At 40.3% G+C, this 16089-nt stretch overlaps 1 protein-coding gene across 5 annotated transcripts; it reads right to left on the bottom strand.

Annotated features, from left to right (window-relative positions):
* Positions 1-6655: 6655 nt before the first annotated feature.
* ZBED5 (zinc finger BED-type containing 5) lies at positions 6656-11966 on the bottom strand. Of its 5 annotated transcripts, none has more exons than XM_024757051.1 (3): positions 11760-11966; positions 10019-10134; positions 6656-8955 (listed from the first exon to the last, which is right to left on the bottom strand). In XM_024757051.1, the coding sequence occupies exon 3, from the start codon at positions 8812-8814 to the stop codon at positions 6730-6732; it is 2085 nt and encodes a 694-aa protein (XP_024612819.1). In that variant the 5' UTR covers positions 8815-8955; positions 10019-10134; positions 11760-11966; the 3' UTR covers positions 6656-6729. The 5 variants fall into 5 exon arrangements, with proteins under 5 accessions (XP_024612819.1, XP_024612815.1, XP_024612817.1 ...); XM_024757047.1 differs by having other exon boundaries at positions 6656-8987; positions 11760-11955; XM_024757049.1 differs by having other exon boundaries at positions 6656-8950; positions 11760-11955.
* Positions 11967-16089: the final 4123 nt, after the last annotated feature.

Raw genomic sequence — 16089 nt, 5'->3', positions numbered from 1 at the left:
CTTTAGACCACTATATTAGTTAAGATGATTTTGTCTATGGTAATAGAAAACGCAATGTAAAGGGTCTTAAACAATAGTTTTATTGGCCTAGGCAACAAAAAAATTAAAGGCAGGAATGTGATCAAGTTTGGTTCAGTCAGGGATCTGGTTTAATTTCTAATTTTTTGGTTGTGCCCGCCCCTATGTACTGGCTTTATCCCCATGCTGGTAGCTAAAGAGTTGCAGCAATTCCAGGCCTCCCAAGTACACAGGATATTTATCTCTTCATTAAGAGTGAGGAAGCAACTTTTGTCAAAGCCCCTGTAATACTGCTCTTGCTTTTCACTTGCCTATATTGGGTCACATGCTATTCCTGGGCCAGTTACTGTGGCCAGAGCAATACTATGCCTTAACAGGCTTACAGCCAGGTTCCTTGAACAAGTTTTGTAAGGGCAATGGCATTACACTCACTGGTGTTTTTCAAACAGTGGATCAGGACCTAAGAATGGGTCATACAATTAATCTTTGAGTTTTCATCATTAAAAAAATTAAATATATTTGGGATTACATTGCACATACAAAGGATTAGTTCTGTTCTATGAAACTCTGGTGCTCACACATGCCCACACCTAGATTATATTGTAAAATCTGTTTGCTAAGTGAATTGGGGTCAAAAAACTATCTCAGACAAAACAAGTCCACTCCTGAAGCTGGAGACGGATCAGCTTTTACTTAAGTATATGGATTATGTAGGGGAAAAGTGGATACCTGAAAGAAAATCAGGGTACAACTTGGGAGAGGAAAATAGATGCTGGGGATTAGTCAATAATTTCCACTGTAACCTGCCTGACGCTTGAGTTATGCCTTCAACTATACTAGATTCCAACATAGTCATAAACAAACATATTTTAGTTTTTCCAATGTACATTTCCCTTCCAAAAAAGCACTTCATTCCTTTCATCCAGTAAGTATCCACGATGGGGCAATTTATAAATTTTATCATTTGGTTGTTGGAAAATATTATGGTACAAGACTAATGTAAAAAGCCTGACTTATGGGAATTCCCTGGCAGTCCTGTGGTTAGGACTCTGTGCTTCCATCACAGGGGGCACAGGTTCGATCCCTGGTTGGGGAACTAAGATCCTGCAAGCCACGAGGCACAGCCAAAAAAAAAAGCTTGTCTTAACCATGTCCTACTGTCTAGCACAAGGAACTATATTCAAGATCCTGTGATAAACCATAATAGAAAAGAATTTGGAAAAGAATGTATATATATGTATAACTGAGTCATTTTGCTATACAGCAAAAATTAATACAACATTGTAAATCAACTATATTTCAATAAAGAAAAAAAAAAGGCTTGGCTTCCAAGGGAAAAATCCACATATTTCAAAAAACTGAGCACATCTTATCATCACCCTAATCTTTATTTAGGTTAAAATTTTTAACTTATTTGACAAGAATGTTAGAGCTCATTCTAGTTCAACCCCTTTCATTTGGTAAGCGAAGAAACTAAGGCCAAGAAAGAAGGATGAACTTATCTAAGGCAATTAATTAGTTGAAGAACACAAGTCTCTTGATAGCTGCTTCAGAATTCTTTCCATTGTAACTAATTAACAGTGCAGTTATTACCAACTTTAACAAATGAAAGTAAATAACTTACATAAGCTCCAAAGGCACCTAGATTTACATAGCTGTTGGATTCTTTCAAGAGTTGTAGGTGAATTATATTTTGGAGAGTAAAACTGCATTTTTAAGGAAACGGGGGGCTTATTAATAAATGCTGCTTTGGGCAGTCAAAAACATATTTGTGCTCCCATGTTCACAGCAGTATTATTCACAGTAGCCAAATACAGATATAACCCGTGTCCATTGATGGATGACTGGATAAACAAAACGTGTATACACACACACACACACACACACACACACGAAAACTATTCAGCCTTAAAAAGAGGAAATTCTGGCACATGCTACAACATAGATGAACCTATTTATAGCTGTGTGAAATAAGCCAGACTGAAAAGGATAAATACTGTATGATTCCACTATGAGGTCCCTAGAGTAGCCAAATTCAGAGACAGAAAATGCAAATAATGAGTGCCAGGGAGCAGGGGAGGAGAATGGGGGGTTAACGTTTAATGGGGACAGTTTCAGTATGGGAAGATGAAAAAGTTCTGGGGACGGATGATGGTGATGGTCCTTAATGCCACTGTATACTTAAAAGTGGTTAAAATGGTAAATTTTGTGTAATGTACATTTTCCTACAATTAAAAACAAAAAAGAAAACCTTGTACAGAGTAAAAAAAAAAAAATGCTGCTTCTGAAGTCTTTGAAAGACAAAGAATAGTTACTGCCTTATCTGTTTAAGTTGAAGCCAAGAATTTTAAAGCTAATTTTCATGTTATAGTATGAATTATATTTCACCTTAACACCTTACCTTTTAAGTTAGGGAATTCAATTCACTGAGCACTTACAGTATTACTAGAAATTTGCTCAATCTATGAATGATCCCAAAGAAGTCTAAACTACAAGACATTACAATTTGTCTATTTATATACGTGTGGTACTGGGGCAAGATTTACATAGGAAACAATCCTCATTAAGAAATCAAGACAGGCGGAAGTGGGGTGGGGGAGGGAAGGATTGAGAGTTTGGAATTAGCAGATGCAAACTATTATATATAGGATGGATAAACAACAAGGTCCTATTGTATAGCACATGGAACTATATTCAATATCCGGTGACAAACCATAATGGAAAATATGAAAAGGAATATATATAACGGAATCATTTTGCTGTACAGCACAAATTAACACAACACTGTGAATCAACTATACTTCAATAAAATTTTTTTAAAAAGACAAAAAAAAAAATCAAGGCAATTTCAATTACACATGACCCTTGAACAACATGGGGGTCAGGGGTGCTAACCTTCTGCGAAGTTGAAAATCTGCGTATAACTTATAGTCACCCCTCCCTATCCGCGGATTTAACTAACCACGGGCCATGTAAGCACTGTATAATTTACTACTGAAAAAAATCTGGATATAAGTGGACCCATGCAGTTCAAACCTGTGTTGTTCAAGGATCAACTGTACTTGAATTATAGGGATTAAAAGTGGGATAATGTACATAAAATATTGTACATTGGCTATACCTCAATAAAACAAAAAACCCCCAAAGTGATAAAAAGAGATTCCTGATATCATCATCTAAACAAAGATCCAATCATCCCTGAGGCTACTGCAAACACTGACCAATAAGTAAAACTTTCTGACTTGAGTAAGTTTGATTTGGGTTTCTATAGATTACAATTGAGAGCCTTGACTAATACAAGAAACATTTGTGGTTCGTATTTTTATTTAAGGAGAATGGGTTGCCAACTAATTTCAGAAACAGGCAAAAAAAAAAAAAAAGTGGGAGAGCCCTTTTGGATTGGATACATTACAGGAACTTCACTGTTTCATGCAGGCAAGAAGGGGAGCTGTCATTTGAGGTTGCCATGTTATTTAGCCCCCAAATATCTCTTGCAATATTAAGTAGAACACCACCCATTTCTTCCTTTAGAGTTTTCTCTTTTGTGTGACGGGGTTTGTCAGCCTTCCCTCTACTTCTAGATAGAGCCTCTAGTATTTGGAGCCTTAGGGAGTACTGGCAGAATGGTAACCAAAGGTTTTTGGAGGTACAAAATAAAGGGAATCTGAGTGCTCAAGATTTACTTTGCTTTGGTTTTATTTAAGGAAGGTTGATTCTGAAGGGTAGGTAGAGTTTAAACATAAAGGGAAAGAATCTCCTCTTTTGGGATTCAGTCATGGTAACTACAGTGGGTTAGGGTAATAAAGAAGTTGCTGTCTGGAACTAGACTTGCCCATCATCCAGCAGGTACAAGACCTACCTTTAGGTACAAAAGTCTGTTCTCACTAGCTGCACATGGTACCCATAGGTTAGTCCTGATAGGTTATAGAACAGGTCAGTAGTTGACATCAAGAACCAAGTTGGGTAGTGCCAGCATTAAACAGGTCTAGTAGCAGTTAGCAGTGTCTCAAGTCAATAGATTTGGGTTTCAATGCAGAAAAGCAGCCTCTCAGAGAAGGTGGTTAGGGGTAAAGGACTAGAAAGCGAGAGGTCTTGTATCTCAAGAGGCTTACATCCTGGACAGATGACCTAAGCAGAGGCTCAGGTTCAGCAATCACACAGGGAGTCTGGTTACCACACTTGAGGCACCAGCCAAATGTACACATCATGGCATTGTACATACTTCTCGAAATAGCGTACCTTTAATTCTGGGATCAGCTGACAAAAAGTACTGCATGTATGAGTAATTATCATGAATCTTTCTGGAGAATTAATTTTACTTGATAGCAATTTAATCCCTGTTACATATTTTTATACTAAAACAAGCAGTCAAGCTTTGAAGTAGATGGCTATTTTGGATGAATTTAGACAAGAAAGCACAGATTTCAAAGAAATGCCCACATCTTAGTAAGGAGTTTTAGCTATACTCCCAAGTCATTTTTTGATGCTCTTAGAAAAGTTTGAAATGCAATGAAGGCAAAAGTACTGTCAGAAAAGGCCACTTTAAACTAGGTTCTGCTACTTGTGTGACCTTGGGCAAATTCAGAAATTACCTAATCCCATAGGATTGTTGTATGATTACTGATAACACACAAGCATCTAGCAGAGTAACTGACAGGTAAATAGGTGCTTAATGTAACAAAGGAGAAAAAGCCTGGGCTAAAAATACTTAACCTTGCTGCCTCATATTAGGTCAGGTCCTATATAGCCTGTTAGGTCTCCACATAGAATAAAAACTCAGACTGAAGTGTGAGTGTGGAGTGAAGTTTGACTGGAACATGACTGGATATGGCAAGGAACTAATGTAAGTCACTTATCTATTCCTGATTACCCACTGTTAGATTTATATACATAGTCATTTTATCTTAATCACTCTTTAAAGAAGGCATAATTACAATTTTACAAATGAGATAATAGGTTCAGAAAGGCTCAAATTGACCAAAGTTAAAGAGCTAGTTAGGGAATTCCCTGGTGGTCCAGTCGTTAGGACTCTGAGCACTCACTGCCGAGGGCCTGGGTTCAACACCTGGTCTTCGGGGAACTAAAATCCCACAAGCTGCTCGGCATCGCCAAAAAAAGAAAAAAAAAAAAAGCTAATTAAGTAGTGGAGCAGGTACCTAAGTTTAATCATTCTATCACATTCTACCTTAGGGAGGGGAGGTTCTCCTCTTCCCCAAAATGGGGAGTGGGTTTGAATAAGTGAGATTAAATAAATAATGGCTATCTAGTAGTTATATGGTAGGTCTTGACTATAGAAATAACACAAAAAACATTTAACCCTGAGTTGGTGAACTGTGTTGGGTGATGTGACGTGGAAGAGAAGACTAGAGGCAGGAATGTCAGTCAGAAATCTTTCATAGTGGACTTCCCTGGTGGCGCAGTGGTTGAGAATCTGCCTGCTAATGCAGGGGTCACGGATTCGAGCCGTGGTCTGGGAGGATCCCACGTGCCGCGGAGCAACTGGGCCGGTGAGCCACAACTACTGAGCCTGCGCATCTGGAGCCTGTGCTCCGCAACAAGAGAGGCTGCGATAGTGAGACGCCCGCGCACCGCGATGAAGAGTGGCCCCCGCTTGCCACAACTAGAGAAAGCCCTCACACAGAAACGAAGACCCAACACAGCAAAAATTAATTACTTAATTAATAAACTCCTACCCTCAACATCTTAAAAAAAAAGGAAATCTTTCATAGTATTCTAAGAATACACTGAGAGAGGTTTCAAGTCCAATCATCTTCAAGCACAGTAAAGCCTCGTTAATTTAGACTATAGTATATGGAATTGGCAATAATCTATACACGAATTGAGAAACAAAGAAAATCTGAAAATATTCTTCACACTCCCTCCACCTCCCCACCAGTTCAGCTCGAATCAAAGCTCTGACATTCCCCAGTAACTTCTGCCTAATGGCCACACTAAATTCTAGGTAATGGAATAACTGAGCCCAAACCACAAAGAGCAGCATTCTATACACGATAGCATACAAATATAAGCTACCATGCCCTCTTCCATTTTTCGTTGATTCTCCTTCACCAACATTTTTTCCTTTATTTAGCATCTACTTTAGTAAGGTCTTCTGCCAGATAATGGAGACATAGAGCTGGATAAGATCATATAACAGCTCAGTCCAAAAACACTGGAAATTATGAGACCACCAAGCAGTTCACAGCTGAGACATACACAAAAAACAGGGCCAAATAGAAAGATTTAGAGAATGAAAGTACTGAAGATAAATTAAGTCAAAGGGTTGAAAAGCAAATAGGAGTCTGTCAGGAAGCAAGGAGAAGGAATGGTTTTTTGAGACCTGAAAGCATAATACAGTGATATGTTTAGGCAAGAAGGTCCCTGTGATTGGAGGGTTACAGGGTGGCATGCTTAGAAACATTGGTAGCGATTAGCTCCTAAAAAGATACGTCATGCTAAGAAACTGGGACTTTTCCTTGTGAATCAGTATTTCCCACAGTCATGACCATGGAACCCTTTGAAATTACGTGAAGAAGAAATACCAACAGTAGTACAGGTTTAAATTTTTGATTCTTTACCTTTCTTAAAATCTAAGAGGTATAAAAAAGTTGAATCTTTTTTTTAAAACCCCAAGATATCATCAGTGAAGTAAATCATCTTTTATTTTCATCTTATATTTGGTTATCAAGAGGCATGCAAAACCCTCCAATTTTAATGAGAACAGTGTTTTTGTGTCTTTTTGTCACATATCCGCTTAATATTAGGTGTAATGTTGCTAAGTCGGATCCGCATGTGAGGTGCAGCATCGAGTCTTTTCCTGTATTTCGTTTTTGTTGCAGCATAATATGAGAATCCTGTCTCACACAGGTGCATTGTAGCAAAAGGAAGAAGTACACGAACTGCACGCCTTGCAACACTTGGGTACTCTTGAATTAGGCTACTCCAAAAGTCATTTAGTGAAAGTTCACTGAAATTTTGTTTCACTTGAGAATCAGATGTTAAATCAATCAGGCTCTCGTAGTCCCGTGCTACTAATGAGGCTGGTTTAACAGTTACTGTAAATGGATTTCTAACCCAAGCATTATTGTCATTTGTTACAGGAAAATATTTTAACAGAGTAGAGCGCAAACCCCTTAGGTGGTGCACTATGGCACTGCAAATATCTTTATCAACTGTAGAATTAATTTCAGTCAAAAAATCACTGAGTGTAGGAAAACAATCAAAGTTTTCTTCTTCAACAGATGAGGCCCAAAATTCCAATTTTCTTAACAATGATGACATTTTATCAAATACTGTGAACACTGTCACATTTTTTCCTTGCATTGACAGATTAACCTCATTTAATTTAGTAAAAATATCTGCAAGATATGCAAGTCTTAGCAGCCAAGATGAATTTGTTAAACAATCAGACAGTCGAAAAGCAGAATCCATGAAAACCAACAGTTCACGACGAAGCTCAAAAAGTCTTACAAGAACTTTACCTCGGGAAAGCCACCTCACCTCTGTATTTAGAAGAAGGGCTGTGTGCTGGGCACCCATTTCTTCACACAAAATTTTTAGTAGTCTGGATTGATGTGGTCGAGCTTTAATATAATTGATGATTTGTACGGCCTGATCTAGCACATTTTTCAGAGATGCAGGCATTGTTTTAACTGCTAGTGCATGTCTATATAACAGACAGTGACTACTGGAGCTTTCGGGAGCCACATATTTTATCAAGGTGACAGCCTCAGCAATTTTCCCGTCCATTGCCCTGGAAGCATCACTACAAACATCAACACATTTTTCCCATTCAATTTCATGTTTCTGCATAAAACTGTTAATGCAGTTGAAAATTTCTTCACCAGTGGCATTACTCTGCAAAGATTCACATAAGAGTAGGTCTTCCTCAATAGACTTATTAAACCTGTAACGAACAAACACAAGCAGCACAGCAAGTCCTGAAACATCAGCTGATTCATCTAGTTGCAGTGAAAACCCATCACAAATTTTCAGTCTACAAACAAGCTCTTCTTCAATGTCAGCAGCTAGATCCTTAATTCGACGTGCAACAGTACTGTTTGATAGTTGTACTGCATCTATTTTTTTACTATACTGTTCGTCAAACATCCGCATCACCACATCTTTTGCACAAGGCTTGATGAGCAATTCTCCAATAGTATGAGCCTCTCCACTCAGGGCTATATGGTAACTTACATTGTATGATGCTTCTGTAGCACTTTCATTATCTGTATTGACAATTTTAGGTGCTGGGGGTTTATTATTTTCAGGTGAATCAAGATGTTGCTTGAAAAAGCTTATGTCTTTGTCTTTGTATGCAGCATGTTTAGTTTCCAAATGTCTTCGAAGCTTACTAGGGGCCAAAGAGCTATTTGATAAAATTTTCTTACATAATACACACTGGGCATGAGGTGCATCTCTATTTCCAAAGTAAGTAAATCCAAAAGACAAATAACTTTCATCATATTTTCTTCTTTTTGGTTTCTTACTAAATGTTGTTATTTTGTTGGAATTGGACATAAATTTGACCCTGGAAAGCTCACCTTCTGAATTTTTAGAAACTGCAGGCTGCAACTGCTCATCTTCACTCTGTAATATTCCAACCTTTTGATCATTTGATTCAGACACAATTTGATAACAAAAAGATTCTACTTCTTGTTTAAGACTTCCTTGTTTCAGCAACAGATCCATAGGCAATGAATTTGTGGTACAAAACATGGTTAATTTAGAATAAACATTGAGTATCACAAATGTGTTGAAATTATAAGACAGGATACACAGAAGATGAGCAACCATCAAAGAGATGATATATAGCAACACATCAGTTAATTTGTAAGTGCTGCCTATGCATCAACGCGCAGATGGAACATCACACGTTCGTGTATCAGGTGATCTCTCATTCGACTTCCTGGTGCTCTCAGGTATGGCACACCTTTTCTTAAAGGTAGATTATCACATAAAAATAAACGCTATAGAAATGAGTTTAGTAGTCTTAAACTTACATTTAAAAATAAATTCTAAAAGAAGAAACTATTGTTAGCATTGATCTTTTTCTCACAACACTTATTAACTTAAGATAACATTAATCTTCTATAAAACACAGTTTGGGAACCACTGGACTAAGAAATAATGAGTTGATAAATGCATTTTTAAGGAAGGGACCTTGAGGTCCCATGGCAGGGTTGGCAAACTTCTCCTGTAAAGTGCCATACGGTAAATGTTTTTTACCTGATGGGCCGTATGGTCTCTGTTGCCAACTACTCAGCTTTGTAGTTGTAGCATGGCAGCAGCCATAGACAAAACGTTAAAGAATGGGCAAGTTGTGTTCCAATAAATCTCTATTTATAAAAACAGACAGCGTGGGGCCATAATTTATCATCCCCTTTCATGATATACAGTATCTTGGAATCTCTTCTAGCTTTCTGATGCCTACTGCCATTAGATACATTCACTGTTGACACCGTCATGCATCTTAAGGCTCCTTTCAGGGCTAGTAATTATTCTGATAAGCTATGTCAAAAACACAAACAGTTCAAAGTTTTGCAAGACACAGAATTCTGTTGTATCTAAACACTGTGTGTTAACATTGAAAAATAAACTGTAAACCAAAAGTTAGCTACAATTTCTCTGGACTTAAATTACATAAATATTTATATTATCCAAAATAAGACTCATTCAAAATAATGCATATATTTTACTGATTACTCTACATCCCATTACTCTTTAGGTGAAGGCTTAACGAAGACCTAAAGAAAACTCTCATTTAAATAGGTTTATTCCTCATAGTTTTTTAAAAGCATAATTAAATGGAAGGGTAATGCAAATTTTAGGACCTCTGATGAATACCAGCCTTATAAGTTAAGGCATTCAAATTTAGTGTCTACCTAAATATAGCTAGTTTGATTTAAACTTTATGATTTGGCTCAGAGTAAGCTTTGGATTCTCATATCAGATCCTGCATCAAAATGGTTTTCTCAGTAACAGCTAGAGGGTAAGATACCTGAAATGAGGAGCACTCCCTTCTGCAATCACTCTCTCCACCTTGGCAGCTTGAAACGCAGACGCTTCAAAAAAAATAAAATTAAGGGATAGGGTGGAAGGGGAGTAACCAAAAGCCTAGAATGAGAAAAAATAAAATTAGACACTACAAAAGGAGAATGAACTATACACCTCTAAGATGACCATTCTTTACGATTTATTTTAGAGCCAGGCAGTGCAAATGATTCTTCACTGCAATGCAGATCTTAGACTGAAACAGAAGATGCCTAACATAGTAAAAATGTTAATATTTTCGTCCTGTTTAATACCCTGGCAATTTCATCATTTTGTAACGCTCCCCCATCCACTGACTTCAAAGAAAAACAAAGAGAGTTTTTAAACTCTCAGAAGCGAAACCTAACTTTTAAAAGTACAGCCACACCTTAGTGTCTCTAAAACTAAGCACTGAAAGTAATCTAAAATGGAATTATGCATGTAAGGGTTACATGAACCATGCCTTTTTGTTACAACCACTCTTGTCTCAATAACCAAGCTCCTTAACTTACTAATGTTTATTGAGTGATCATTGTTTACTATGTGCCAGTAACTGCTAAATCCTTCCTACATTAGGTCACTTACTCCTCAAAACAAACGTGAGAGTCAGGGACTATTATTAATAACCCCCCTTTAGGGATGAACAAATAGATACAGAGGCTAAGTCACCTGCTAAGTTAACACATCTGTGAAGAACTCAGAACGGAACCCAGAAAGTGCGACTGCAGAGCCCACGTGCCTAGTCACTGCTTGTGTGTCCCTGAATACTCTTAATCTCTCAAGCACTAAAAAATCTGTTACCAGGAGTTGGATGGTGCAGAGAGAAATGAATTACAATGGGTTACAACTGCCAGAAAGTCGAGGGTCTCAAATTGGTAGCAGGAGAAAGCCCTACATCTTCATTCCTGGGAGCGAAAGAGTAGACCGTCCTTTCACAGTCCTGAATGCGCTTTAGCTGCCGAGAACTTCATGGAAACGCTGGGTGACCTCAAAATTTAGGATTCCTCTCCCCTGCTACCAGAGAAGGACACGACGGAGTGAAAACGCTTTGTTCGGAGGGCCTCAGTTCCACCTTTTTAGAGGTGCTTCCCCCAATCTCTCGAGGACAAAGAGACTGGACTCTCTAAAGCTTCTATTCGACTCCCTGAAAAGGGGCGGGGGGAACCCTCATCTTTTGTCTCTTCGGCTAAGGTGACAGGTAGCACCCTCCATTCAACCCCCACCCTCAGGCGGTTCCTGCTCTGAACAATACCCGTGGGGCAGGAGGGCTGGGTAGGAGTGCAGTCCATTCATAAGCCGAGGCAGGAGGTGGGCACGGACACTCCGTTCAGCACCTAAGTGCTTTTATCAACGGTCACCTCGATGGGCGGCCCGGCCACCTATCCCTCGGCTGCTCCTTGTCACAGGAGCGCGCTGCCCACCACAGCTGGGGGGCTGGCTTCCTGTGGGCGTCCACCCTCGCCTACGGAACTGCTCTCGCGTCCCCGGGCGGTCGCCTCAGCTAACAACCACAGGAAAACGTCTCAGCACCCGCCGCTATCTTTCTCCTTCATCTCCATCAGTGATGGAGAGAAGGGTCTCGGCTGCGGCTGGGCTGCTGAGCAGCGCCGCGGTCCCCAGCTGAGCCTGCGGCCGCCATTTTACGAAGCTCACGGCAGCGGCCATTTCAGAGCGCACCACTCAGCCGCCGCGGCGGCTCTGGTCCTCACCTTCACCGAGGCCTGAACGGGGTCAAGAGCCAGTCGTCGCGGACTGGAGGGGAGAGGGGGGAAGGGAGGAAGGGGAGAAATGAAAAACAAAACAGAGGGAAGAAGGATTCGGGGGGCCGGGCGATGCTCTCAGCTCAGGGATATCGCCTATGCCACCTCCATAGAGATCCAATTCGCGGCGGGCGCGGTAGCTCGTCTGAAGATAAATTTAGCACTCTGGGGCACCCGAACTTACTGTCTCCTTGAGCGACTCCGCCGCCGCCCAATCAGCGCCGGAGTTGCTCCCCGACACCAATCCGCGCTGAGCAGTGGGGTGGGACCAAAGCAAAGGACCAAGCTCGGTTGAGGCGTTGCCCAGCTGCCGTTGCCCCTGGCAGTCTGGAATCGTGAGCTCGAGGAGGCTGAGTTGAATGGCAGACGTAAAGCGATTGTTTTCAAATTTCCCTGGGCCAGAGCAGCCCCGGCATTTGTTTACAGTGTAGAGTCCTGGGTGCTGCGAGATAGCATTTGTGATCCTGTAGGGCTGGACTGGCTTTGAGAAATCTGCGTATCCACAAGTACTGGGGCTCTGCCCCGGCGGCAGATTTGAGTGGATTCGCGGAGTCTCGGCTGCTGGTGCTTTCACGCCCTCTTTGTTCCCCGAGCCGCACCCCAGGCCCAGATTGCGCAACCGCCTCCTCTTTTCCTTGTTTTCTCACTGGAACCGGGGCAGAAAACTCCCTCTCCCTTCCCCGCCCCTCCCCGACGCTGGCGTGTCGGGGGCCCCTAGCGCGCAGAGCTGGGAGCTGAGCCTGATCTTGCCGGGGCGCTGCTCTCGGGTGACCCCACATGGGGTCGGGGAGCCGCGTGTTACAGCAGCGTCTCTCCGCAGCGTCAACGGGAAAGAGGCCACTTCCCGTGCCTTTGCACCCCTCACTGGTGGCTCCCTCTTCGGAGGAACGTCCAGCGCTCTGGAACACTCAGTTTGCTAGCTGTAGCATCGGGTGTTTTAAGCCCGTTTCTTCTACGCCCATCCCCTCTTTTTAAAAACAACACAGCAAAAGGCTTCGGGCTGTGCATTCCGTTATTCCATATTGTGTGAGATTCGTCGTGGCGACCTGCAGTCTGTTTTTCCAAACTGGCATCTTAAAATATGTACGCTTCTTGGAGGGAATTTGTTAAAATACGCGTAGCTTTAAACAGTGGGTCCTATTTGCAATATTTCAGATTTTCGAGGCCCCGTAGAAATAGCGAAATGAAAGTTGGATCTTGTTTTTAGGCGCTGCACCAATGACAGAAAATTCCCAACTTGTGGTCAAAAGCAAGGGCAGCTTTTGTTTTTCTTAAATATGCTCTTCTTCGATATGCGAATAAATTTCTTAGGCGTTGAAAGAAGTCTAACCTTTTATTTAACAGAATTTTCAGGAGGACTGAAAAAGATGATTTCCTAGGACTGATCATAGATGTTAACATTTGGTCCTAAATGCTTTAAAGTCATTTCAGCATCTTCAGAACTTTGCCCTATGGTAGGCTATCCATATGTTTTTATTATCATTTTAAAATGATCCCTCTTAAATCGGCCTCATTTGAGGGGGAAATCATTTTGGGGAAGGGGCGCAATTTTACTTGAAGAGCGAAGAATTTCATTTTGTAATTGCAGGAGTTGTCTAGCTTCTTAATAATATTGGAATAATATCCCACATTTTCATATGTTTTATATTTCAGAAAAGCCTTTTACATATATGCTCCCGATCTAATCTTCACGTATCTGGTTTACATCTTCATGAATTGGGAAAATCCAAAACATTCAGCTGATAACAAATTCAACTGAAGTCAAGTCTAGGATTTAATCTAGTTCCAAAAATCCGAAGTCTGATAATTAAGGGGCTTGAAACATAAGAACTTTTTCTGTAATTGATTAGTCGATACGTTATTATAGGATGTTGGTTGCTGAGACAGATAAGAAAACATATAGACAATGTAGAATTCAGACCAATAATGGTAATGGCTAGCATTTATTGAATATGCAGTATTGGCAGAGGCTGTTCTATCTACACACTTTTTAAAGTACTAGCTCATTTACTCTTTACAACCCTGTCAGATGACTATGCCTATTTTACAGATAAGGAAATTGCGCACAGATTGGTAAATAAATTGCCCAAGTTCCCACAGCTAATTGTTGGCAGAGCCAAGATTAAGTGCAGTGAGATTGTGGGAACTACTGGCCATGTGTGTCTGGGCGGGGTGTGCTTGTGCATATTTATATAAGGCAGAAAACGATTTCAAGTAAGATTACAGTAATATATTGGGTAAGCCCGTAGAGCTTCACCATGAAAATGGAACTCGGTTAGTTAACTTGGGGCTCAAGTAACTAACCGAGTTACTTCCCGTAAAATCATCACGGGAAGTAGTAACAGGAATTTTGACTGATATCCCAAATTTGCAGCCTTAGTTGCTGTGAGAGGTCTGAGATGGCAATTCTGTTCATGTTGGTTGCATGAGTTAATTTGCACTGCAGTTAGGTTTGCCAGAAGCAGATGATGAGACAGGGAGCTCTGGAGTCAGTATCGTAGGTTGGAGTGTCCCACTCCACCCTTTATACTCCCCTCTCCCTCAGATAGTATATGGCGGCCATGGGAAGGGCAGGACTGCAGCTGAGGCACACCCTGAATGCGCTGACAGCTGTAGGCCATCTGCTGATCACACTACTGGCCCCTGAGCAGGGCAGCAAGTCCTTTCTTGAAGAAGGATCTGAGTGGCACATCTCCATGCCTGCCACAATGTGTCACCTTTAATATAAAAAAGGAGGTAAATTAGTACAATTTTCATTATATCTGTAAAAGTTAATAATTTCTGTGGTGTTGTGTGCTTTGTGAACTTTTAAGATCTATGGGGGAGGGTGGGAGTTTAGTGGGTGGGGGGAGGAGGAATTGGATGAGGGCAATCAGAAGGTACAAACTTGCAGTTATAAGATAAATAGTACTAAGGATGCAATGTACAACATGATCGATATAATTGACACTGATGTGTGTTATATATGAAAGTTGTTAAGAGAGTAAACCCTAAGAGTTTTCATCACAAGATACTCTTTTTACTATTTCTTTATTTTGTACCTATATGAGATGATGAATGTTCACTAAACTTGTGATAATCACTTCACGATGTATGTAAATCAAATCATAATGTTGTACACTTTAAACTTATATAGTGCAGTATGTCAATTATATCTCAATAAAACTGGGAGAAAAAAATATGAAACATTTAAGAGAATTTTGTGACCACAGGTATAAGATTGATTTATCGCTATTAATTTACAAGAGTTATGTAAGTGCTTATAAAATTTCACTGCCAAGATGTTAGATATATTACATTCGTAATTGTAGTTTAAGATATCTAAGAAAATTTAATTAATGGAGTATGCAAGTGATGTTAAATATTCAAGAAGTATATAGTCTGTTATGCTATGAATTAATTAAATCATAGAGAATAAGTGAAAGTGATTGTCCATATTTTTATGCAAAGATTGTGAGATTTATAAATAGACTAACAAGATTTATAAATTGAGCTTTTTAGAGGCTTAAGAAATACAAGTTTACAATTTTAACGTCTTTGCCTATTAATAAACAAATTAGTCATGTCTATTATCAGTTTTTATTGTAGTTAGCATTCACTCCCAGGACTTCCACTATTCCCTCTATGTTCAATGATTCTTAAAAATATAACATGAGCCCTGACTTCCCACTTGAACTTCAGTTCTAGATTTTCAAGTCTGTAGACTTTCCATTTGAATATATACCAAGAGCTCAAATGCAGCATGTTCAGAACTGTACTAAATGTCTCCTAACACTTTTACTTTCTCAACGACTTCATTTTTGTTAAAGATTTTTTATTTATTTATTTAGTGGTACGCGGGCCTCTCACCGCTGTGGCCTCTCCCTTCGCAGAGCACAGGCTCCGGACGCGCAGGCTCAGTGGCCATGGCTCACGGGCCCAGCCGCTCCGCGGCATATGGGATCCTCCCGGACCGGGGCACGAACCCGCGTCCCCCTCATCGGCAGGCGGACTCCCAACCACTGCGCCACCAGGGAAGCCCTTATCATTATTTTAATATCGCAAACTAGCAAGCTTTTGGAGTCAATAGTTACTCTTCACTCATCTTCATATTCTGTATGTGCAGGCATCAAATTGTTATTTTCTTCTAATGTTTCTTAGGTTCATCCACATCCCTCCATCACTATCGCATTTCCTCTAGACCAGGCTCAAGAAATGTTCCTTCTAAATTATTGCCACAGTCTTCCTAGCTTCCATTGTTTTTCCATTTAATTGGTTTAGCATACCAATCTTCCATATT

This window comes from Neophocaena asiaeorientalis, unplaced genomic scaffold (genome assembly GCF_003031525.2).
Source record: "Neophocaena asiaeorientalis asiaeorientalis breed wild unplaced genomic scaffold, Neophocaena_asiaeorientalis_V1.1 scaffold504, whole genome shotgun sequence".
Taxonomy (NCBI): Eukaryota; Metazoa; Chordata; class Mammalia; order Artiodactyla; family Phocoenidae; genus Neophocaena; species Neophocaena asiaeorientalis.
This window is presented reverse-complemented; position numbering and strand designations above follow the sequence as displayed.

Bases quoted from the DNA above. Each gene is read 5' to 3' on its own strand.
- ZBED5 (XM_024757051.1), bottom strand. From the start codon at position 8,814: ATGGTTGCTCATCTTCTGTGTATCCTGTCTTATAATTTCAACACATTT.